At 44.9% G+C, this 26193-nt stretch overlaps 1 protein-coding gene and 1 pseudogene across 1 annotated transcript in view; one reads left to right on the top strand and one right to left on the bottom strand.

The window, feature by feature from the left end:
* SPIRE1 (spire-type actin nucleation factor 1) overlaps positions 1-15088 on the top strand; it is a 208556-nt gene extending 193468 nt beyond the window's left edge. Inside the window, exons 13-17 of the mRNA XM_011985524.1 lie at positions 6087-6224; positions 7537-7607; positions 8159-8186; positions 8280-8413; positions 11721-15088. Of these exons, the coding sequence (XP_011840914.1) occupies positions 6087-6224; positions 7537-7607; positions 8159-8186; positions 8280-8413; positions 11721-11979 (630 nt within the window). The 3' untranslated portion in view covers positions 11980-15088. The remainder of the gene's footprint in view (positions 1-6086; positions 6225-7536; positions 7608-8158; positions 8187-8279; positions 8414-11720) is intronic.
* On the bottom strand, positions 10233-10825 carry LOC105543557 (annotated as a pseudogene).
* Positions 15089-26193: the final 11105 nt, after the last annotated feature.

The following is a 26193-nucleotide window of genomic DNA, read 5'->3' as shown; positions in this document are numbered from 1 at the left end:
TTTTTTGAGATGGAGTTTTGCTCTTGTTGCCCAGACTAGAGTGCAATGGCGCGATCTCGGCTCAGCACAACCTCCACCTCCCGGGTTCAAGCCATTCTCCTGCCTCAGCCTCCTGAGTAGTTGGGATTACAGGCATGTGCCACCACACCCAGCTAATTTTGTGTTTTTAGCAGAGACGGGGGTTCTCCATGTTGGTCAGGCTGATCTCTAACTTGTGACCTCAGGTGATCCACCCACCTCGGCCTCCCAAAGTGCTGGGATTACAGGCGTGAGCCACTGCGCCTGGCTGATAATTTTTATTTTTATTGTATCTCCCTCCCTTTTCTTGTGATGTTTAAAATGTATTTTTTTTTTCATCATTTGGTCAAATAACTGAGGGTAAGTACCCATCCAAGGCAGGCGCAAGTGGCTGCCTGGCACATGTCCCCATGCTTTCTTGGGCACAGTAACGAGTTGCCTCTGTCCTTTGTCACAACAACCCCCATTGAGGAAACTCAGTGTGTTCACAGGACCCTAAATTAGATAAAAATCCTTGCTGTGTGAACGCTGAGATTCTCCAGGAGGGACTTCGTGGTTTCATCACTGATTTATACGTGTGGTTGCAGATGTTGGCACGGACCGTACCATCCTCATGGTGTTTTTTGTTCTGTTTTCCTTTTGTGAGCTGTAATCACTATGTGTAGGTCACTTGTGTTCAGCATTATTTTCTCCTTTTCTTTTCCCCCTGCCATTTTCTTTTTCCTTTATCTGTTGTTCAGGTTCCTAGGATAACCAGTGTATGGCCAAGGACGCCTTTTCGACCACTTTTTTCTACCATACAAACAGCTTCTCTGCTCAGCTCTCATCCTTTTGAAGCAGCCATGTTTGGGGTAGCAGGGGCTATGTATTATCTGTGTGAGAGAGCTTTTACCAGCAGGTGGAAATCCTCAAAGGTTGGCCTCTTTCTGCTGGGTCTGGGATTATTTCATTCTCTGTATCTCTGATGGTGACACCTCAACTGTTGCACTCTCTGAGAATTAACCGCTTAGATAGCACTTTGCTTCCAATCATTGATTCTACTCTTGTGCAGGATGCACCGATCATGCCGTGGTCTCAGTTGAGAGGGAAATACCTAGGAAAGGACAACAAACTCAAAATGCAGCATCTGATGAGAGGGACCTGTGGGTATTTGTCTCCTCGGGTGACCTAATCGTATAGCAGAGTCAGTGCTGCCACCTTTCTCCATGTGCAGCAGGCACTCTGAGCCCGTGGGGTGCATTCCTTCTAGGGCCTCCCCCGACCATCAGAAGAGTATTTGCTCACTCATTCCATGGGCAGAGCAGCCTCCTGCCAGGCCAGGTAGCCACGGTGGATTCCGCCCACCCACAGACACCTGCACAACCAGGGCATGGGCTCAGGAAACCTGTGTGCTCCCAGCACCTGTCATGAAGCTGTGTTTTGACAAGCAGGGTGTGCATTACTTCTCTGCAGAGAGAAATTTCAAGTTTCCTTTTTATTGATGTAGCTACTCTAAATAATTCTGCATTATATTACTGTTTTTTGAGGTTTTTTTACACAGAATAATGTATCATTACTTGAACTTTCACATTTCTAAGTGAAATAAAAAGCTCTAGGACCATATTGAAGCCTCTTCTGCCACCAGGCAGCAGGTGCTCAGGGCAGCCTTTGTGCCACAGTAGGCAGGCCCCGGCTCTCCAAAGCCCTGGATTTACTAACCTTGTCCTTGACAGATGACCCTGCAGCTGGTTTCTTTGTTATTCTTTCTTAGTCATCTTGATATGGAAAGGAGACTCAGTGTAAATAAGACATAACACATTCCTTGCTCTGATCTTTGTCATGAAATGCAAGAAAAACCTCTGTCCTTTTTCCCGTTTTAGATGTGCCCTTGGGCAGCATGTGGTCAGGTGCCAAGGTGGGTTTTTAACTCCTGTCACTGCTGCCTCTACTGAAGACCTGCTGGCATTTGATTATCAGTTCTCCCCAAACAGAGATATCTCAACACTAAGGCCATATACCACTTAGGCAGAGAAAGGATTCACTTTCAGTTTTGTTTGTTTGTTTGTTTTTGGGTTTTTTTGAGACCGAGTCTCGCTCTGTCGCCCAGGCTGGAGTGCAGTGGCATGATCTCGGCTCACTGCAAGCTCTGCCTCCTGGATTCACACCATTCTCCTGCCTCGACCTCCCGAGTATCTGGGACTACAGACACCTGTCACTATGCCTGGCTAATTTCTTTTTGTATTTTTAGTAGAGACGGGATTTCACCATGTTAGCCAGGATGGTCTCGATCTCCTGACCTTGTGATCTGCCCACCTCAGCCTTGCAAGGTGCTGGGATTACAGGCGTGAGCCACCGCGCCTGGCCTTCACTTTGAGTTTTATAGTTGATTAAGAAGAGTAAACTTAACAGTTGCTGTTTTTATTTAAATTTGCCTCTCTTTGGTTTATTAAAAACTCAAAAAGCAACCGTTATTTTTGGTAATTTTCAAATACTGGTTAATTTATGAAGTTTTTACTAATTATGAACACTGTATAAAAGATGACTACTTGGCTGGGCGCGGTGACTCATCCCTGTAATCCCAGCACTTTGGGAGGCCGAGGCGGGCGGATCATGAGGTCAAGAGGTCGAGACCACGGTGAAACCCCATCTCTTACTAAAGATAAAAGAATTAGCAGGGCATGGTGGCGGGCGCCTGTAGTCCCAGCTACTCGGGAGGCTGAGGCAGGGGAATAGCGTGAACCCGGGAGGCGGAGCTTGCAGTGAGCCGAGATCGCACCACCGCACTCCAGCCTGGGGGACAGAGCGAGACTCCATCTCGAAAAGAAAGAAAAAAAATGAGTATTCCCATTTCTCTCTGTGGCACAATAACCGAATTTTTACATTATGCTGCCTAATCTCCGTGCTGCCTAATGACCCTTTTTGAATGGTAAAATATAGCCAGAATAATCATCAAAAAACCTCGACAATTTTAGTGACATGCATAGAAGTGAGTTTAAAGTCTTAGAGCACATTGTTATCTTCGTTAACGCTCTCTAAGATTTAGCTTCCCTTTCCTGCATCTGGGAGTCCCGCTGACACATGGGCAAGCGAGAGAACTAGAATTGTGCTAGTGCGGTTCTTCCCCTGGCCACATCTGGCCACTCACATGGGCCAAACACTTGCTATGGGAGCCACAGGCAGTGCCGTGGTGGGGAAGGGCTCCTGCTCTCGCCGGGGCCTTAAGTGCCCCCCACACTCCAGAGTGCTAATAGCTCTGCAAGGTCTGTGGAAGTTTAATTTGGCTTTGGAGATGTCAAATTAATATGTTTGTAAACTGAAAAAAATAAAACTATTTTAGTAACTATTTATCATTTTCTTTTATGTTGCATTAAAGTGTTGTTGTCCTTGGAAAGGCTCCAAGATTAAAACATTAGCATTTGACCAGATGGAAATTATTTCACTAAAGGGTAGTCTGCTTGAAATTTTTTATAAAAGAGTAAGAAAACAAACAAAAATCTACTATTTTTAAATTATATCTCATGATGGCCAGGCGCAGTTGCTCACGCCTGTGATCCCAGCACTTTGGGAGACTGAGGCTGGTGGATCACTTGAGGACAGGAGCTCGAGACCAGCCTGGCCAACATGGCCAGGTATGGTGGTACACACCTGTAATCCCAGCTACTCAGGAGGCTGAGGCACGAGAATCACCTGAACCCGGGAGGCAGACGTTGCGGTGAGCCAAGATCATGCCACTGTACTCCAGCCTGGGTGACAGAGCGAGACCTTGTCTCAAAACAAAGCAGAAACAATTATATCCCATGAAGTACTGGATTTTCATGTGGGTCAGTGAGTTGAAAGTATGCTTTACTAAGCCCTTTTGTGACTCCAGACTGAAGAGAGGGAGGTGCAAGCTGCCTAGTTGGTTGTGCCGTGCTAGCGTATCCCTACAAATGCAAAAAATCACCATCTGGCTGAAGGGTTTCCAGCCCAGTCATCCATGTTATAAAGTCAGTTAAGTTGGTACCATTCGCTGCCTTCCTAACACACACAATAACAAATCTGGCTATCTGGTTATTTGCTACATAATAAATCTAGTAGTGTTTACCTGGTTATGTGCTAGATTCGCACATTATTTTGTTGCAGCATAGCCATTTTGTCATATAGTTAGCCATCAGAAGGTACACCCTACTCATACTCATACTCATCACCGATGAATAAAAATAATAGCAAAACTTCTGAAACACATTAAAAGCTGAGAAGTGCCATCATTTGGATGTATTCAGCCAACACTACTTACTTAGTGCACAGTTTTAATGGCCTAACCCTCAAAAATTCAGTTTATTGTTCCCACTTAACACTACTCTTTTTCTGAGAGTGGAGCAAAACAGAGTAGGTATCAGGCTGATTTAATTCTGTCATCTCTGAAAGTAGTTCCTGTTGAAAGAGAAAACTGTGATCGTTGATTTTTTAAATGAATATTTTAGGTACCTTAGAGCAAATGATATAATCTTTCTGAATAAACTCACCCCCCTGTTCTCTTATACTAATAAGCTCCTTATCTTAAAAATTCAATTGCAGGATTTTTCTGAAAGCATTTTTAAGCAAATGTAATCTTCCTTAAGTTTGCTTGAACAGAGATGGTTTTGTATTGATTTTTAGTAAGAAGCAGTAGTTCTTCAGACTACTTTTTTAAGCAAAATGCTAATGTTTGACAAGTTTGTAACCTAGATTGAGTTTTGTTTTTCTCTGATTGAAAGACAGAACTGATTGTTAAAACTCCATAAACTGACTGCATTCATGGTCATGTGCTTTCTCACTGGCGTGTTGGATTCCAGACTGCCTGTGAGCGGTGCTGTGTGTGTGTGGGAGTGAATTATAATGTGTTTGTGCTGAGAACATTCAGTTTCAGTGTCACTGCACCACAATGGCCCCTTGCAGCCTGGCAGGGTCCGAATGCACAAGACTGTTCTGTCTTTCTCTGAGATCCACCAATCAAGTGCGGGGCCGGCTGGGGAGCGGATGGGTGTGAGGCTCTTATTCAGTGAGATCAGTTACATCAACATCTTCCGCAGCTGCTTGTAGGGAAACCATTACCACAAGACCGCCAACATAAATATTTATTACGAAATTCTTTTACATTCCTCTAGTCTTTCCAGCGCTGACTCTACATTTAGCAGTTGTTGAAAGTAACAACAAATCTAGAGAACTGTGGTGCAGCCTGCAGAGACTGCCTTTTGGGTATAAACGCTCCGGTAGTTTCGTGTTCCAGTTCCGCTCCTACCATTAGGATTTGTAAAGGTGTGCTGATGTAACTGATCACTAAATAATGCTTGTCAGTAAAAATTACTAACCACCTTCTTTTGGCTATTCTGGGTACCACAAACGAGTTTTAAAAACAGGGCCAGGCTGGGCGTGGTGGCTCACCCCTGTAACCCCAGCACTTTTGGGAGGCCGAAGTGGGCAGATCACTTGAGCCCAGGAGTTCAAGACCAGCCTGGGCAACATGGTGAATCCCCATCTCTGCAGAAAATACAAAAAATTAGCTGGGCATGGTGGCGTGCACCTGTAGTCCCAGATACTTGGGAGGCTGAGGTGGGAGGATCACTTGAGCCCAGGAAGTCAAGACTGCAGTGACCCATGATCGCGCCACTGCCCTCCAGCCTGGGTGACAAAAGAAGGACCAGTGTAGACTTGTTTTTTATCTACTGGTATACAATGTACAACACAACACTAAGTAATGTGTTTTTCATAAGCATAGAAGAAAACTGACCACAAAATTGGTTTAGAATAAAATTTTTTTTCAGTATTTCAAGCCCTGCTTAACAGAATAGAGTTACTTGAGTCAAAATACCTGAGGAAATGTGAGGAACTTTCATTTATTGGACATTTCAGTAGATCACTTGGTCCCCGCATGTTTTTCTGCCATCTTTAGTCTTAGTGTAATTAGAAATGATGTGGTCCCCAGAGGGAGCCAGCTCTGTCCCAGTGGTCATCGGGAAACCTCTTTTCTTCTCTGAAGCTACTAATCAGGTGTCTGATCTGAAGGGAAATTTTGCACTTCCAGAACAGGGGGTAGGAATCTCTTATTCATGTGACATTTTGAATTTCAGGAGGAATTCTGCTACCCAGTGGAATGCCTCGCTCTTACTGTGGAAGAAGTGATGCATATTCGCCAGGTCCTGGTGAAGGCAGAGCTGGAAAAATACCAACAGTATAAAGACATCTACACCGCCTTGAAAAAAGGAAAGGTAGTGCTGCTTAAGGCTGATTGATCAGAAGAGTAGAATGGCCAGTCCCATGCATGGTCTCCTGGGAGAGTTATCTGCTAGCCAGGTGGCACAGACTTTGAGGGGATTTGGGATGTGTGATGTTCATATCCTAGTAGACGGTACCTGTGCTGCCTCATTCACAAGAGGGGGCATTTTCGTTTCTCCCTTAGAAATAAAAACTGGAAGGTTTTCAAGCAACCATAACAAATAACAATATGTCTTCATAAAACTATGTTTGAAATAAAAACTGGAAGGTTTTCAAGCAACCATAACAAATAACAATATGTCTTCATAAAACTATGTGTGTGGCCAGGCACGGTGGCTCACGCCTGTAATCCCAGCACTTTGGGAGGCCGAGGTGGGCAGATCATGAGGTCAGGAGATGAAGACCATCCTGGCCAACATGGTGAAACCCCGTCTCTACTAAAAATACAAAAATTAGCTGGGCGTGGTGGTGCATGCCTGTAGTCCCAGCTACTCGGGAGACTGAGGCAGGAGAATCACTTGAACCCAGGAGGTGGAGGTTGCAGTGAGCCAAGACACCACTGCACTCCAGCCTGACGACATAGTGAGACTCCGTCTCAAAAAAAAAAGCCATGTGAGCATTTAGTCATTATGCTTTTAAAGGATCTGTAAAGAAAATGTATCTGAGAAGGCCGGGCGCGGTGGCTCACGCCTGTAATCCTAGCACTTTGGGAGGCCGAGACGGGCGGATCATGAGATCAGGAGATCGAGAGACCATCCTGGCTAACATGGTGAAACCCCATCTCTACTAAAAATACAAAAAAACTAGCCGGCCGAGGTGGCAGCGCCTGTAGTCCCAGCTACTCGGGAGGCTGAGGCAGGAGAATGGGAGTGGAGTATGGCTTGGATGGCAGCCGCATCTGTTATCCCAAATAAAACCCGGGAGGCGGAGCTTGCAGTGAGCCAAGATCGCGCCACTGCACTCCATCCTGGGCAAAACAGCAAGACTCTGTCTCAAAAAAAAGAAAGAAAATGTATCTGAGAATCAGAGGAGGGTTTCAGAACCTTCTGCAGATTCCTTCCATGATGAGGAGACACTTAAGAGCTGTGGCCTTTTATTATCTTTTGAAATAGAATTCTAATTAAATAGAGCCACATTGTCAGCATCACAGAGCCAGCTGTTTTAAACGGCATTTCTGAATTCTCTTCCTCCTCTTGTCTGTTCAGCTTCCCCCATAATAGAGATGTAAATCATATTCAGACATGGATATTAGGAAATTTGCTGTTGGCAATGTTTCTTTTTTCCTCTTAAATTTGTATTTTTTAGCTCTGCTTTTGTTGCCGAACCAGGAGGTTTTCCTTCTTCACTTGGTCTTATACCTGTCAGTTCTGTAAGAGGTAAGGTATTTTGTAACTGATGAAAAGATAAATGTAACAGTCGTAAGAGAAATACCAATTACCTTCCTTATGTCACCGTCTTTCTACACAGGAGTAAAGTTAGAAATGACTCATTCTGCGACGTTACATTGCACTGTCCTTGTAGATTAGGAATACTGATTTCTTCAAGAGAGTGAGCCAAATGTTTATTTGATATTGAACCTAGAAATGTTTCTCTGTATGTTACTTCTTTTACGTAACTAAGATCATTCTAATAATCTGTCATGTTTGAACAGAAAAAAATAAGATGTGATTATCATATGATCCCTGGATAGACAAATAAGAAAATTCCAAACAGATGTAAGTTGATCCTTTATAGGAGACAGTGTAAGAGTTAAGTTCTGTAGATTATCTTTTTGGCAATTCGTAGTGTGTCAATGTGTTACTTTCTAATAGAAGGGAGAGTTTTACAGTTTATTGTAGAAACTTACAACTGTACTGCCTTAAGCTTCTCTAACTCCCAGCTGTATCCCCTGTATCACACCAAGTAACATTTGTGATTTTGTGTACAGGCCGGTGTGCTCACAGTGTTGCAAAAAGGTAAGCTAAGCTTGGTCCATTTATACTTGTGCTGGTTTTAGTGACCTCCTGTTTAACAGTACTGCTCATTGTCAGTTTTATTTGGGATAACAGATGCGGCTGCCATCCAAGCCATACTCCACTCTTCCTATCTTTTCACTGGGACCTTCTGCTCTGCAAAGAGGTGAAAGTATGAGGTCAGAAAAACCCTCCACTGCCCATCATCGGCCACTTCGGAGCATTGCCAGGTGAGCAAGGGGCCTGGGTTGTCAAATCATCCTTTGCAAAAGAAGAGTTCTACTCTTGAGGACTGGGGTGGGGTGTTCGGGTTTTGGCTCAAGGGGTTTTTGTTGGTTGGTTGGTTGGTTTTAATACAGTTTTACACACAAATCTCCAAAACTTCCCCAAAGGTAACTTTTCAAGGAATAATGGCTAGCTACTTGAAAGATACTTTCATCAGAGTTTATGTTTTTTTCTACTTTAGAAAAAACTATTTTACTGTGTCCTATAAGAGTCTTTAAAACTGACCTTGTTTTCAATGGAGTTGGAAATCGGAATGTAATAGTCTTATCCTTCTTTCCTCTTTGTCTAGTTTTGAAAGGAATCTGTTTAAATCCTGTTTACAATGTTCTGCCATAGCTTTGACTGACTTTACTATTATTCTAAAGGCAGAAATAAAGCTTTATGCCAAAAGCTGATAATTTAAAAGAAAAAACATCACCTGAGTATCAGTCCCTTTGCATTTAGTGCAGGGTAAGTTTAGTGTTGGGCCTTAAGAAAGATGGAAGGAGGTAGGCCAGCTCGAGCCTCAAGCTGGCAGGGCCGAGAGGCTGGGCTTTGATGCACCAACCACATGTCATGGCTCTGTGGACAGCAAGGCGAGGAAGCTGTGAGCCCAGCATGAACCTTGTGCCTGAAAGGTCTGCCTCTGTGCTTGGGCTCCCTCCTCTGAGACCTCTGGGTGCGAACTGTCAGTGAACTCAAGGCAGTGCACATAACAGCTGCTGCAGTTTTCCATACTTACTCTGAACCACTATAGACTACCTGTTTATATCCTGTTTGGTTTAGTTAAAATAGTAAATAAGGCTGGGCTCGGTGGCCCACTCCTGTAATCCCAGCACTTTGGGAGGCCGAGGCGGGCGGATCACGAGGTCAGGAGATTGAGACCTTCCTGGTTAACACGGTGAAACCCCGTCTCTACTAAAACTACAAAAAACTAGCCGGGCGCGGTGGCGGCGCCTGTGGTCCCAGCTCCTCGGGAGGCTGAGGCAGGAGAATGGCGGGAACCCGGGAGGCGGAGCTTGCAGTGAGCCAAGATGGCGCCGCTCACTCCAGCCTGGGCGACAGAGCGAGACTCCATCTCAAAAAAAAAAAAAAAAATAGTAAATAAGTAGACAATTCCTGGTTATCTCAGACATTCCTGGAAACATTTATTATGATGTTGGTCTGGTTAACTCCATCTCCTTGGAATCCCAATAAATAATTGCCCAAATACAGAGAATTGTTGGGGAGGGAGAGGCTTGTTTGATAAATACATAAATGATGAGAAAACTGGTCAAAAGATAGTTTTTTAGGATGTGTCATGGGATTCAGATAAATTTATTTAAATTTCCTATTGTCTGATCTGCCATCTACGTTAGCTAATGTTCACTGGGAATCAGGTGAATACCCTATTTTCCAAGAATTCTAGAAGGGTGGTTAAGAGTTTTTAGTTTTTTTGGCCAGGCGTGGTGGCTCACACCTGTAATCCCAGCATTTTGGGAAGCCGAGGTGGGCGGATTACCTGAGGTCGGGAGTTTGAGACCAGCCTGACCAACATGGAGAAACCCCGTCTCTACTAAAAATACAAAATTAGCCGGGTGTGGTGGCACATGCCTGTAATCCCAGCTACTTGGGAGGCTGAGGCAGGAGAATCGCTTGAACCTGGGAGGCAGAGGTTGCAGTGAGCCGAGATCACGCCATTGCACTCCAGCCTGGGCAACAAGAGCGAAACTCCGTCTCAGGGGGAAAAAAAAAAAAAAAAGTTTTTAGTTTATTTTGGTTTTTTTTTCCATATAAACAGTTTCTTTATTCATCTTCCTCCTCCTCCTCTCCTTCTTCCTTTTCATCATCTTCATCTTCCTCTTCCTCTTCCACCCTTTTCTGGGCAACTTTAGCAGGACCCTTTTCTCCATCAAACTTTCCTTTCGAATTATAGTCAGAAATATCCTTCTCACACTTTTCCTTCAGCTTTGCCACCTTAGTGGTGTAAGGCTCCTTTTCACTGTCATTTAAGTTATTCCACGTCTCACCCAGCTTTTTTGCCACGTCTCCAATAGAGATGCCAGAGTTTATGAATTTGATCTTGGGGTGGAATTCTGAACAGAGCAGGAAGAATCCAGATGGTGGCCTTCTCAGGGCATTAGGATCCTTCTTCTTGCCTCCCTTAGCTGGTCCATAGTCCTTCATTTCTCAATGGTACTGTACTTTATCCACCTTTGCCATTTCATCAAATTTAGACATCTCTTTCCAGACATTGTCTTCCACCTTTCAGAGCACTTGGAAAATTCTGCAAAATTGACAGAGCCCTCTGGGCTTCTCTTATGTTCTCTGCACATCTGCACAAAGAAGGCATAAGCAGACATCTTGCCCTTTGGTTTCTTGGGGTCACCTTTAGCCATCCTGACTGTATTGTTCGATAGTCTGGGCAGCGCCCTTTTTTTTTTTTTTTTTTTTGATAAGGAGTCTCGCTCTGTCGCCCAGGCTGGAGTGCAATGGCGCAATCTCGGCTGACTGCAAGCCCTGCCTCCTGGGTTCACACCATACTCCTGCCTCAGCCTCCTGTGTAGCTGAGACTACAGGCATCCGCCACCTCGCCTGGCAAATTGTTTTTTGTATATTTAGTAGAGACGGGGTTTCACCATGTTAGCCAGGATGGTCTCGATCTCCTGACCTTGTGATCTGCCCACCTCGGCCTTCCAAGGTGCTGGGATTACAGACATAAGCCACCGTACCCGGCCTGGGCAGCGCCTATCTTATAAGACATGTTTCCTGCTTTCTTTCATTTTTCTGTCTTTTTTTTTTTTTTTTCCTTGAGACAGTTTCGCTTTTGTCACCCTGGCTGGAGTGCAGTGGTGCCATCTCAGCTCACTACAACCTCCACCTCCCAGGTTCAAGCGATTCTCCTGCCTCAGCCTCCCGAGTAGTGGGGATTACGGGGCCTGCCACCATGCCCAGCTAATTTTTTTTTTTTTTTTTAGTAGAGACTGGGTTTCGCCGTGTTAGCCAGGCTGGCCTCGAACTCCTGACCTCAGGTAACACCCACTTCCCAAAGTGCTGGGATTACAGGCGTGAGCCACCGCACCTGGCCTTCTACTTTCTTTTCTAAGTAATATTTTTTAGCCTTGTCTCCAATAAGAAATTTTTTTAGAAGGACATATGATTAAATCACTCATCCATTCCATGATGTTTTGACAACAAATTTACTTTTTATTTCACATACTTTCTTCTTATTGCAGTAGACCTATAAGTAACGATGCTGGGCTTCTGTTTGGTTTTCTGTTGTTTTTACCCCAGGTTCTCCTCAAAATCTAAGTCTATGGACAAATCAGATGAAGAACTCCAGTTTCCCAAAGAGTTGATGGAGGACTGGAGCACCATGGAGGTGTGTGTGGACTGCAAGAAGTTCATTTCGGAAATCATCAGTTCAAGCCGGCGCAGTCTGGTTTTGGCCAACAAACGGGCCCGATTGAAAAGGAAAACGCAGTCTTTCTACATGTCCCCGCCAGGCCCCTCGGAGTACTGCCCTTCAGAGAGGACGATCAGTGAGATCTGAGCCTCGTGCCTTTCAGCTGCTTTTGTGCTTAGAGTCAGCGTCCGTGTGCGAGAACACTGAGCCGGGCTGGCTCTCCTTTCTGTGGTTTTATTTAATGGGCTTGAATTTGCATTAGATCAGATTTTTGCTGCATCACATTGTTCCACAGACTGAATGCTGTGTTCATATCAATTGATGAAACGTGACAGGTCCGCCAATTGCTCGTTTGCACTGAGAGAGGACAACAGTTTGAAACTTACTTTTGTGTCTGTGTGGCTTTGGGAGCCAGTAACTACTTCCTTAGTTCAGTTCTTTACTGTTCCTCGAATAATCTCCTGACTAAGGCAGAAAAATCAAAAGCTTCTCCTGTGAGAATCAGTCTAGCAGAGACGCCGATGTCAGCACAGCCCTAAGCAGTAAGTCATATTGGCATTTCCACGTGACCGTGTTTCTATCCCGTGTACAGAGAGATCCAGAGCCCTACGCACCAGGACCTGGGGGCTCGCCGCACAGAACCTAGAAGCACCTGCTGACACTCTCCAACTGATTTTTAAAGTATTGTTGCTTGGAGATGAAAATTACATAAGGGACTTTATGCCTGCATTCTAGTGCAAAACATCTGAAGAGCTGTACACCCACAAGGGTGCCTATTTCCCCTGAGTGGCCGTGTTGTCCCAGTGCCCTGGATCAGTGTCTCCTGAGTGGATGACAGGTCTTCATTCTCTCTCTTGAATGTATTATGGTTACTAATAGTTTTATAATGGAGGTCTAAGAATTGAAGTTTTGTGGGAGTTTCCGGACAAAGGAAGGCTAAAAGTTTGTCAAGAAGTTGTGCATATTTTGGTTACCTATGAGAAGGGTTGTGACCGCGTACAGTGGCAGCTGTTGGCCGCGCTGCAGAAATGAGCTGGAGCTCATGCGTTTTCAGCTACATTTTTCATCACTTTATAGTACATCCATCTTGAGTAAATTAAGCCACAATTTGGTACCTAGGGTCTCAAAAACTGAAATTTATTTTTATAAATGAATTTTAAAAGAAAAAATATCTACTTCTTTTAAAGTTAGAAGAAAATTAACCTGCCAACAGGCAACATTTTTGGGTGCTTTCTGCACTAGTTTTCCTTGTAAATGATTTGAGTGAGTAGGTTGGGTTTCTGACGAAAGTAGACTGGAGGGTAGCACTGTATGCCTCAAACGTCTCAGTGTGTTTGACTCATACCATGAGCTATACTTTACTATTCTGGTATGCTTACAAATGACCAACCAATCAAATTGCCATTAAAGTTTGGCAAATCTGTTAATGCATATGCACAGTAATTTCCGGAAAGCCATAGGACATGTCTGCAGTCAGCACCATGACAGCACCGTGTCATGAAAGGCATGGCGGCTGCATTTCATACCACATCAAATACAGTAACATTTCTCTACTAAATTAACAGCAATACCTCAAAACTGCTCCGGTAGTAGTTTTTAATGGGTTGAAATTTACAGTTTAGTAAATGGCTTAAAATTACTTATACTTATGAAATAAACTTTACCAGTTGACTAAAATAATGCATGTTAACAGTTGGTCTGTATTTGCATGTAAAAGTGGGCCACCAGAGAACCCTTATTGATTACTTAATTTAAGTGTTTAAATTATTTTAAAGACTCCTGTTTAAGAGCTTTAAGAATTGTACTGGGCGAATCTCATTTATAAAACTTCCTAAGAGCCTATCTGAACTCTAGACTCCAGACAGTTAGGTGGGAGTAGAAATCTACCCCCTTTGATGACCCCAGGCTTGAGTTTTTAAAATGACTACCCAGAAGGGCACAAGGGGGAGGAAGTGGTATTTGTATATGTATATAAATATGCACCTAGGAGAATGTGCTTTTTAAAATAATGACTACTGTTTTTATTAAAACATAAGAAACTACACCCCCAAAATAAGACTTTCATTCACATTCACAAAGCAAACATCCAGTAAATGTCTTTCACTTCACTTTATGATACTGTATGGGATGATTTGGGCATTACGATCACCTCTTACCACAGCATAGAACATCCATTCTTCAACAGCATTAACGGAGTTTGCCAAGTGCATTAAAGAGGTCACGGGGAGGGTACGTTCATATGAAACAATCTGCAGAAACTGGCGTAAGAAAGGGCACATGGCACAAAGTTGTAGAAATCAAATTACTATCATTTTTTGTTGCCAAAACAAAGTCTTACATTTAACCCCCCTTTGTACCACCCCCCTCAACACTTCACCTAAGCTAGATAATTTCCATAGGGTAATTCACTAAGAGCTTGTGGAGCTTGGTTTTAAAATCCTTGGCCTAGTCTGACTTTAGGCATAGCTTCCAGTTCTTCCTTCCTTGTCCTGGTTTCTTGTTCAGCTTTTACTTCGAATCCAACAACAAAACAGATGTCTGGCTGGTCTCAGAGCATGTGTGCATTTCTGAACCATCATCCCTGCTCTCCTCTCAGCTCCCTCCAGGCCTGAGCACCGGTTCCTTTTGTCCTGTACGTCATAAAGTCACACTAGTGGGAAACCTGTGCTTCCCTCTCCATGGCTTAACTCCCTGTCAGTGTCGGAGTGTATAAGAATGCTTGTAAATATTGTAATATACTTATTAATATTTGAAAGACATTCATTCAGTGGACAGTGGGAATTAACTCTCCCAAGGCAAATGAAAAGAAATGATCAACATGTACATTGATTTAACAATCTTACTAGATTTTAATTCTTAAGTATTTCAAATGAAACCAGAAGGTGGTTATGTAGGAGGCTTAAAATGATCTTATGTCTAAAGAGATTCTGTTATTAGCACCATGAACTCATACTATGAAATTTTTAAGCCTTTTATTTTTCTAACTATATTAATATAGGACTGGATTTGGGGCATCATATAGGAAACACAAAAGTTGTTGCTGTTTGCTAAAGCAATATAGCAGAAAATTTCGTACATGCAAAACTGCTGAAGGACTGCAGAGAAATGTGTACTACTGACGGGGCTTTTACTAGGCTTCCTGCGTGTGTAAAAGTCGAGGTATTGCTGGCATTCAGGGTGACATGATGGTACTAAATGTTTTCCATTAAAGTCTTCTATTTTAAAATTTAGGGAAAAATAAAATGGCTTTCCATCATACGTTCTGTGTTGAGTTCCTATCGTAAGACGGTGATGTCTTTTGTTAACTGTCAGAAATCATCTCGATTGGGAATGCAGGGTACTTTTATCAGCAGCCTGTGAAGAAACACAGTCTAGGCCAGGCGTGGTAGCTCAGTAATCCCAGCACTTTGGGAGGCCAAGGCAGACGGATCATCTGAGGTCAGGAGTTCAAGCGATTCTTGTGCCTCAGCCTCTCGAGTAGCTGGGATTACAGGTGCCTGCCACCACACCCAGCTAATTTTTGTATTTTTGTACATGGTGGCCTACATAGTGAAACCCCATCTCTACTAAAAATACAGAAATTAGCCGGGCATGGTGGTGTGCTCCTGTAATCCCGGCTACTGGGGAGGCTAAGGCATGAGAATCGCTTGAACCCGGCAGGTGGAGGTTGCAGTGAGCTGAGATCGTGCCACTGTATTCCAGCCCCCTGGGCGACAGAGCAAGACTCCCCCTCAAAAAAAAAAAAAGTCTACGAGGACCGCAATGGAAAAATTAACCACCACAGTGACAAGCCACCACAAGTGACAAGCAGCCATGAGTTAGGAGAGTATGTAAAGAGTACATAACATTTTATTATGTGTCACAAATATGGAGACAAATCCTGTGGGAGATGGATGAAGCTTTGACAGCTTCCTGGAGGCATAATTGATAAAGCAGAAAAGCCCGCACAATAAGCAGTAAGTCATGTTGGCATTCCCACGTGACCGTGTTTCTATCCCGTGTAAAGAGACATCCAGAGCCCTACGCACCAGGACCTGGGGGCTCACCGCACAGAACCTAGAAGCACCTGCTGACACTCTCCAACTGATTTTTAAATTATTGTTGCTTGGAAATAAAAATTACATTAAGGGACTTTATGCCTGCATTCTAGTACAGAACATCTGAAGAGCTGTACACCCACAAGGGTGACTATTTCCCCAGCCACGCCCAGGCGTGTCCCACCCCATCATGTGTGGCTTCGTGGCGCTTCACAGGTGCTGCATTTTTACAGGTTGTGGCAGCCCTGCAGCAGGTAAGTCAGTCGGCAGCGTTTTTCCAACAGCTTGTGCGCACTTTGTGTCTCTGCATCACATTTTGGTAACTCTCACAACATTTCAAGCTTTTTCATTATTACTGTATCTTTTATGGTGATCTGTGGTCTTTGACGTCACTATTGTAATTGTTTTGGGGAGCCATGAACTGGGCCTATATAAGATGGCAAACTTAATCGATAAATGTTGTGTGTGTTCTGACCGTTCCCCCATCTCTCTCCCTCTCCTCGGACTCCCCATTCCCTGAGAAACAATATTGAAATGAGGCCAATAACCCTACAGTACAGTGGCTTCTAAGTGTTAAGTGAAAGAAAGAGTTGAGTCTCTCATTTTAAATCTGAAGCTAGAAATGATTATGCTTAGTGAGGCAGGCATTCAAAGCTGAGATGGGCCCAAAGCTAGGCCTCTTGTACCAAACAGCCAAGCTGTGAATGCAAAGAGAAAGTTACTGAAGGAAATTAACAAGTGCTACTCCAGTGAACACTAATGATAAGAAAGCAAGCTGTGTGTGGTGCATGCCTGTAGTCCCGGCTCCTCAGGAGGCTGATGCAGGAGGATCGCTTGAGCCCCAGGAGTTTGAGGCCGCAATGAGCTATGATCACACCACTGGATTCTGTTCTGGGTGAGAGTGAGACTCCATCTCTTTAAAAAAAAAAAAAATGATAAGAAAGCAAAACAGCCTTATTTCCTGATACGGAGAATGTTTGAGTGGTCTGGATAAAGAACCACATTTTGAGAACATTTGGGTGGTCTGGATAAAGACTAGCCACATTTCCTTAAGCCAAATCTAATCCAAAGCAAGGCCCTAGCTCACTTCAATTCTTTGAAGGCTGAGAGAGGTAAGGAGGCTGCAGAAGAAAATCTGAAAGCTGACAGAGGTTGTTGGTTCATGAAGTTTAAGGAAAGAAGCCATCTCCGTAACATAAAGTACAAGGCAAAGCAGTAACTGCTGATGGAGAAGCTGCAGCAAGTTCTTCAGAAGATCTAGCTATGATCTTGAAGAACGTGGCTACGCTACACATTTGCAATGCAGATGAAACAGAAGATGCCACGTAGGACTTTCACAGCTAGAGAACAGTCAATGCCTGGCTTCCCGGACATACTTGTTAGGGACTAATGCAGCTGGTGACCTTAAGTAGAAGCCAGTGCTCATTTACCATTTGGAAAATCCTAAGGCCCTTGAATCTGAAGCTAAATCCACTCTGCCTGTACCCTGCCAGTGCCCTGCCAATGACTAACAAAGCCTCGACAGATGACAGCAGATCTGTTTACAGCAAGGTTTACTGAATGTTTTAAGCCTACTGTTGAGACCTACTGCTCAGAAAGAAAAGATTGCTTTCAAAATATTACTGCTCATTGACAAATGCACGTGGTCACCCAAGAGTTCTGATGGAGATGTACGGGGAGATTGTTGTTTTCATGCCTGCTAACACAACATCCATTCTGTAGCCCATAGATCAAGAAGTAATTTTTACTTTTATTTAAGAAATACACTTCATAAGGCTTTAGCTGTCACAGGCAAAGCATATTGAAAACCCTCAGGAAAGGATTCACCATTCTAGATGCCATTAAAAACATTGGCGATTCATGGAAGGAGGCCAAAATGCAACATTAACAGGAGTTTGGAAGAAGTTCATTCCAAGACTCCAGTAGAGGAAGTAACTGCAGACGGGGTGGAAGTAGCAAGTGAGCTAGAATTAGACATGTAGCCTGAGGATGTGACTGAATTACTGCAGTCTCATGAGAAAACGTAAATTACTGAGGCATTGGTTCTTGTGAACGAGCAATGTGGTTTTTTAAGAGGAAATTGCTGGTGAAGATGCTGTGAACATTGTTGAAACGATCAAAGATTTAGAGTAGTGCATACTTAGTTGATAAAGCAAGCAGCATGGTTTGAGAAGACTGACTCAGATCTTGGAAGTCATTCTACTGTGGGTAACCTGTTATCAAACACCATTGCATGCTACAGAGAAATTTTTCATGAAAGGAAAATGCAGTTGACGCCGAAAACTTCACTGTTTTGTAAAATGTGTCCCTCAACAGACACACTCCTAAAATACGAGCAGAGGAAGGTTCTTGTGTTAACTAAGAATGCGTGGTTTACCTTCTAAATATCTTACACATTACATAATGTTGAGTTTTATATTAATCCATTTACATAAGCTCTTCCCTCAGTTGCCAGACATTTTTAGGAGCCCCTTCCTCTGAAGTTACTCTGTGATACGTGTATGTCAAGATACTTGTGTGTATGTGTCCAACTCATAATCCACATGTCCAGTGACTAAGTCCAAGTCATAATCTTTGACTCCTGCTTCCTGTATTGAAGATACACAAAGAATTTGGATACTATAAGTGGGAAAAGCTTTGGGTAACACATATTTAACTTTTTTCTCACCAGCTCCAGTTGAGGAAAAGATGTACAGTTGTAAATCACAGTCTACAGTTTCATGAAGAAAACTACCTTTAGGAAAGGACTTGATTACACACGTGAGTTATTTAAAGACTCCTTGGCCAGGCATGGTGGCGCATGCTCGTAATCCCAGCATTTTAGAGGCCAAGGCGAGTGGATCAGGAGTTTGAGACCAGCCTGCCCAACATGGTGAAACCCCATCTCTACTAAAAATACAAAAAGTTAGCCTGGCGTGGGGGTGGGCGCCTGTAATTCCAGTTACGCAGGAGGCTGAGGCAGGAGAACCGCTTGAACCTGGGAGGCAGAGGTTGCAGTGAGCTGAGATTATGCCACTGCACTCCAGCCTGGGCAACAAGAGAGAAACCCAGTCTCAAATAAATAAAGACGCCTGATATAGCTGCAGAATGTGCATGTGCTCACACCATGCACACGCACACACACATTCATTATAGCTTATAACAAAGGGTATGGTACTTCCCTCCTGTTAGCCAAAGGCATGTGAATGTGAAACCTTTCCCTTTGCCCACCCAAAAAAGTTTAAGAGCTAAGACCTGCTTAATATAAAACCCAGCCGGGCACGGTGGCTCATGCCTAGAATCTCAGCACTTTGGGAGGCCAAGGTGAGAGAACTGCTTGAGTCCAAGAGTTCAAAACCAGCCTTGGCAACATGGCGAGACCCCCATCTCAAAAAAAAAAAGCCTCTGCCGACACGAATCAAAGGTTCAGATGCAGGCTGGGCGTGGTGCCTCACGCCTGTAATCCCAGCACTCTGGGAGACTGAGGCGGGCAGATCACTTGAGGTCAGGAGTTCAAGACCAACCTGGCCAACATGACGAAACCCCATCTCTACTAAAAATACAAAAATTAGCTGGGCATGGTGGCGCGCACCTGTAGTCCTAACTACTCAGGAAGCTAAGGCAGGAGAATCACTTGAACCTGGGAGGCAGAGGTTGCTGTGAGCCGAGATTGCGCCACTGTACTCCAGCCTGGGTGGAAAAAAAAACTTCAGATGTAGTTACCTGGAGGACTGAATTTTTACTATTCCAGCTCATCCTGTTAACATACACGTGGTGTCTAATATGTTAGCCATTGCTGTGCAGGGCACTGCAGCTGTGCTCCTGATACTGGTGGCTGCCTCGGAGCCCATCTGATGGAAACAGTGACAGCAAGCATTCCAGAACTGACAGGACAGCGCTCCGGAAATGTGGGGCATCTGGAAGCTTATGTCCTCAGGGCTTGAGAGCGGAAGAAACATCTGCATGTTTGACACAGCCTAGTGTTCAGGTTTCTTCTGGCACCAAGAGGGTCAGACACTGTGAGTCCCGTGCTGGGAATGGTTGCAGCTGCTGCACTGAGGCAGGTTGTCTGTGAATTGAGGGGATGTGGCTCCCTTGACGCTTGCTCGTCTTGTACGCATTCTTCTTTGCTTTGGGGCTCCCTTCTGACTACAGCAATCATCTGTTGTCCCTGATCTGCCTCCATCCCTAACCCCCTTCCCGAGGGTGACAGCAGAGAACGTCACATCCCAATTTCTCCCAGCAGCAAGAGTTTGTGGGAGAGTAGAAAGACAACGATGAGGATTTCTGCAGCTCTAACCTGAACCTCAGGCTCCTGAACAGACACTGTGTGGAACCTCCAGGGAAGCGTGTGGAAGAGAAGGGAGGGAGAGCCCACGTCCGCACAGGAGAGCCTTCCGAGCAATGCAGCTTCTACAGAAAAACAGTCAGTCCTTTTTTTTTTTTTTTTTTTTTTGAGACGGAGTTTCGCTCTTTTGTTGCCCAGGCTGGAGTACAATGGCACAATCTCGGCTCACTGCAACTTCCGGCCCCCTGGGTTCAAATGATTCTCCAGCCTCAGCCTCCTGAGTAGCTGGGGACTACGGGCACCTGCCACCACGCCCAGCTAATTTTGCATAAAGAGATGGGGTTTCTCATGTTGGTCAGGCTGGTCTCAAACTCCTGACCTCAGGTGATTCGCCCGCCTCAGCCTCCCAAAGTGCTGGGAATACAGGTTTGAGCCACCATGCCCGCCCAGTCACTTCTTTTTCTAAGAGACAGGGTCTCACTCTCACTAAGGCTGGAGTGCAGTGGTGCCGTGGTGCAAAGCTGCTCACTGAAGCCTTGAGCTCCTGGGCTCAAGTGATCCTCCCACATCAGCCTCCTAAGCAGCTGGGACTACAAGTACGTGCCACCACGCCTGGCTAACTTTAAAAAAAAAAAAAAAAAAATGAAGCGACATGGGTCTCCCTTTGTTGCCCAGGCTGGTCTGGAACTCCTGAGCTCAAGCGATCCGCCCACTTCGGCCTCCCAAAGTGCTGGAATTACAGGTGTGAGCCATCATGCCCGGCCACTTTCTGTGTCTGTTTTTTGGTGGGTTTTTTTTTTGTTTTTGTTTTTGTTTTGAGACGGAGTCTCGCTCTGTCACCCAGGCCGGAGTGCAGTGGCACAATCTGGGTTTACTGCACCCTCCACCTCCCAGGTTCAAGCGATTCTCCTGCTTCAGCCTTCTGAGTAGCTGCGACTACAGGCACCTACCACCAATGCCCAGCTAATTTTTGTATTTTTACTAGAGATGGGGTTTTGCCATACTGGCCAGGCTGGTCTTGAACTCCTGAGCTCAAGTGATCTGCCCGCCTCGGCCTCCCAAAGTGCTGGGATTACAGGCATAAGCTACTGTGCCAGGCCTTAAAGTGATAAAACTTTCATCTAAGACATCCCAAAGGGAAAAGAAGCCTAAAAATTCAGCTTGCCTACCAAGGGGAACATGAGGTGAGATAAGAAGCCACTAGGGGGTCATCCACCACAATCTCAAGGTTGCCGCAGAAGGCAGATGCACAGAATGTCGGCTTGGACCAGGGGCTCTGGGTGTGACTGGTTGGACACTGCTCTAGGTGCAGCAGCTGCAGTATGGATGCCTCTCTACTCCAAAGTAGTACTCAACTAGCAAAAAGGCTTTTTCAGGATCCAGAACCTTTTGTCCTGATGACTGAAAAAAACTAGTCTGTAATTAGCAAAATAGATTATTTCTCAGCAATACCTAGTTTTCAAGTACCTGGAATGGTTCTAACTCAACTGTGCTCCAGCATGGCAACAAACAGCTACCTAACACTGGGACAGCTCCTGAGCATTTATGAATTTGTCTCTTCGATGTTAAAGCAAGGGTGTGCTGGGCGCAGTGGCTCACGCCTATAATCCCAGCACTTTGGGAGGCCGAGGAGGGCAGATCGCCTAAGGTTAGGAGTTCGAGACCAGCCTGACCAACATGGAGAAACCGTCTCTACTAAAAATAGAAAATTAGCCAGGCGTGGTGGTACATGCCTGTGATCCCAGCTTCTGGGGAGGCTGAGGCAGGAGAATCGCTTGAACCCAGGAGGCAGAGGTTATGGTGAGCTGAGATCGCACCATTGTACTCCAGCCTGGGCAACAAGAGTGAAACTCCGTCTCAAAAAAAAATAAAAAAATGACATAAAGCAAGAGTGTTAGACTAGGTGTTCTCTAAGGTCACTTTCAACTAGGAGAGAGATTCAGGATACTGTGTGAAACAACCAGTACTACATAGGCATCAACAAGTAAAAACACTTGAAGCCTGAGCCAGTGTGACTTGAGAAGCAGCGTTTAATCCAAGCCAGCCCTTCACTAAAGTGAAGTGTGAAGTGACTGAATATTATGAATATTACATGAAAGCAAGAAAAGTGCAAAATGTGCTGCACTTCCTCGAAACTGGAGGCAAAGGCAAATTCAGTTTTACTATTTGCTATAAAGAACCTGGCTCCCCATCTCTCAAAATTAAAAAGAAAAACCTCAGAAAGATGAGTTGACTATTTTAAAAAGGGACACAGCCCCTTATTTCAGCTGTTTGGTGTTAGTACCAGTGGTTCACCTCTGGATCCTGTTGGAGGGAAAGACCTTATCTGCCTTGGCCATAGCAGGCACCTGGCGTTTTTGTTCCCACAGCATAGCGTGCGCTTCCTATTGGAGATGTAAAGAGAAGCCAGTGACTGTCGGGTGCGCGCACACAGCAGGCTCAACACTAGTTGCGCTAAAAGGAAACACAAGGAAAGACAACTATTGTTCTCCAGCTTGATCAAGGATAGCGAGCACCGCTGCAGGGAGTCCCTGAGGTATGCACCTCCCATGTAACTAAATGAGATCCCAGCAGGGAGACTTCTCTCTCTGGCCCTCAGTGCCAAAGGCTCCATCCCTGCCTGAACTCCTCACTCAATTTGATCTCTATGGCGGCCAGCTTTTATTCAGAGCTGATTAAGACACATGGCCACCCTTTGGCAGGAATCGCCCACAATCTCTCAGCTGACAGGCTGTCTCAGCTCTGTTCAAATGTGTCTAGGACAAAGCAGAGCTGATTCTCCACAAAGAGAATCTTTGAATAGGTCAAAGAGTTGGGAGCTGTGCCCTCATGTCACTTCCTCCCATTGCTGACTCGCTGGAGCTGCCCATGGGGCTCTGGAGATTACACCTGCTCCCCGTGCCAAGTGGCTCCCTCACGTCACCTCTTCCTGCGCACTCCTCCCTGCAACACATCCCACTACTTACGCCTTCTGCATTTTATTTTTTCCGTTGTACCACCTAACGTTCTACTACATTGTTCCATGAACACAGGCATCTTTGTCAGATTGCTTCACTTGCCGTATCCCCAGCTTCTGAAAATAATTCCTGGCATGTAACAGGTGCTTAATAACTGTGGAGGGAATTACTGACTGAATGAGCAGGCTTACTACAGACATGAGAATAAGTGATAAATATAAAGATGGAACCATCAAGATGTCTTCAACTGACATGGTGTGTTAACTGTGCAGTTCAACAGATAAATGCAACATACAGCCCTGTGCCTTTAAGTCAGGAGTACAATTCTAAGTCAACAAATTACTGCAGCCCTAAAACAGCTCATTAGAATAGAGAAGGCCAAGTCAGCAGCTCATGCTGTGAGCATGGTTGACTTGTGCCAGTCTGGGCTTTCTACGTCCCGCTTGAAAACGCCATCTGTCACACATTCCTCTTGGCTCTACCCACCACTAGAACCCAAGTCGGGTGACCTGCACAGCCCTGCCTCCCGACCTGGCTTTTCCCATTAGCAAACTGATGTGCAGAAGAACAGGGATCCTGAAGACCTGTCATCAAAGTTGCTTTATGAATGCAGAGGGATTTATTAGTACAGAGCTTGTACTCATTAATTTTTTACTACTTGCCTCTTTTGAGTGTGGTAGTTAACTCTTAAGAGTAATCATACGGCTGGGCGCGGTGGCTCACGCCTGTAATCCCAGCACTTTGGGAGGCTGAGGCGGGCGCATCACAAGGTCAGGAGATCGAGACTGCCCTGGCCAACATGGTGAAACCCCATTTCTACTAAAAATACAAAAAATAACTGGGCATGGTGGCAGGTGCCTATAATCCCAGCTACTCGGGAGGCTGAGGCAGGAGAATCGTTTGAACACGGGAGGCCGAAGTTGCAGTGAGCTGAGATCGCGACACTGGACTCCAGCCTGGGCGACAAGGCAAGACGCCGTCTCAAAAAAATAAAAATAAAATAAAATAAATAAAATGCTCAACATCACTATCATCAGAGAAATGCACATTAAAACTGCAATGAGATGCCATCTCAAGGTAGTCAAAATGACTATCATTGAAAAGTCAAGGCCGGGTGTGGTGGCTCACACATGTAATCCCAGCACTTTGGGAGGCCAAGGCGGGCAGATCATGAGGTCAGGAGTTCAAGGCTAGCCTGACCAACATGGAGAAACCCTGTCTCTACTAAAAAAAAAAATACAAAAAAATTAGCCAGGTGTGGTGGTGCATGCCTGTAATCCCAGCTACTCAGGAGGCTGAGGCAGGAGAATAGCTTGAACCCAGGAGGTGGAGGTTCTGGTGAGCCGAGATTGTGCCATTGCACTCCAGCCTGGGCAACAAGAGTGAAACTCCGTCTCAAAAAAAAAAAAAAAAAAAAGTCAAAAAAATTAGATATTGACAAGGATGTGGAGAAAAGGGAATGCTTATATACTGTGGGTTGGAATGCAAATTACTACAACCTCTGTGGAAAATAGTATGGAGTTTTCTGGTTTCTTTTGTTTTAGCTTTTTTGAGACAGGGTCTCACTGTCTTGCCCAGGCTGGAGTGCAGTGGTTTGATCATGGCTCACGACAGCCTCTAATTCAGCTTCCTGAGTAGCTGGGACTACAGGCACACATCACCATACAATGCAGAAGGTATAAGTAGTGGGATGTGTTGCAGGGAGGAGTGGGAAGGAAGGGGTGATGTGAGGGAGCCACTTGGCAGGGGGAGCAGGCGTGCTCTGCAGAGCCCCACGGGCAGCACCAGTGAGTCAGCAATGGGAGGAAGTGACACGAGGGCACAACTGTCTCTCCGGCTAATTTCTGATGCAGCAATCCCACTTCTGGGTATCTACACAAAGGAAAATAAATCATAAAAATACCTGCAATTTTGTTTATTGCAGCACTATTCACAATGGCAGAGACATAATCAACTTGAATGTACATCAGTGGACGAATGGCTAAAGAACACGTGGTATATGCCCATTGGAAGACTCCGAGGGTGAGAGGGAGGTGAGAGGTGAGAAATAACTTAAATAACTTAATGTGTAATGTACACTATTTGGGTGATGGGTACACTAAAAGCCCAAACTCCACTACGTGACAGATCCATGTATCAAAACTGCATTTGGCCAGGATCACGCCTATAATCCCAACACTTTGGGAGGCCAAGGCCAGGCAGATCACTTGAGGTCAGGAGTTCTAGACCAGCCTGGCCAACATGGTGAAACTCCATCTCTACTAAAAATACAAAAATTAGCCTGGCATGGTGGCGGACACCCGTAATCCCAGCTACTTGGGAGACTGAGGCAGGAGAATTGCTTGAACCTGGGAGGTAGAGGTTGCAGTGAGCCAAGATCATGCCACTGCCCTCCAGCCTGGATGACAGAGTGAGACTCCATCTCAAAACAAGACAAAACAAAACCAAAAAACTGCGTTTGTACCCCTTAAATTTAAACAAAAATGAGTGTTAAAGTTTGATTAACGATTTTATACCAGTTAGGCTGAAATAAATATTAAACTTTCAAATGTGTCATGTTATTTGGCAAATAAGGAAAAATATGAAAATAAACTTTATGATGTTATTCTATGCTTATGTTACTATTAATACATAGTTTTAGAAACTTTGCTTTTCAGTAGCTGACCACTGCCGGTTTTCCAGGGCTTACTGTACAGCAAGCATCCTGCTCAGCATCCCATTCTCTCCTCCCACACTCACCTTTCACACAGTTGCTATTAACGGCCTTTCACAGATGCAAAACTTGGGAATAATAAGGTGGTCATTTGCTTAAGGTGAAACCACTAGCCCAGCATCAAGCTGACGCTGCAGCTGCCCTCTAGCCGCCTTCGGGCAGCTCTGACTCCAGGCGGCCAAAGTCCTTAGAGAAGACCCAGGACCGTGAGGGCAAAGCAGGACATCGGCCCTGGCACGGAAGAACTTTGAGCCCAGGCTGGTCAAATACATATGCGAATAGTTTAAAAAAAATAGTTGAAGGCAACATAAATCTCTAGGAATTGATGGTGATGGTGGGCGGGCGCCGGCCAGGGACAGCTCCGCAGAGCTGAGGCTGGGCTCGGAG

This window comes from Mandrillus leucophaeus, unplaced genomic scaffold (genome assembly GCF_000951045.1).
Source record: "Mandrillus leucophaeus isolate KB7577 unplaced genomic scaffold, Mleu.le_1.0 Scaffold286, whole genome shotgun sequence".
NCBI classification, from domain to species: Eukaryota; Metazoa; Chordata; class Mammalia; order Primates; family Cercopithecidae; genus Mandrillus; species Mandrillus leucophaeus.
The sequence above is the reverse complement of the archived record's forward strand: the minus strand, read 5'-3'. Positions and strand labels throughout refer to the sequence as shown.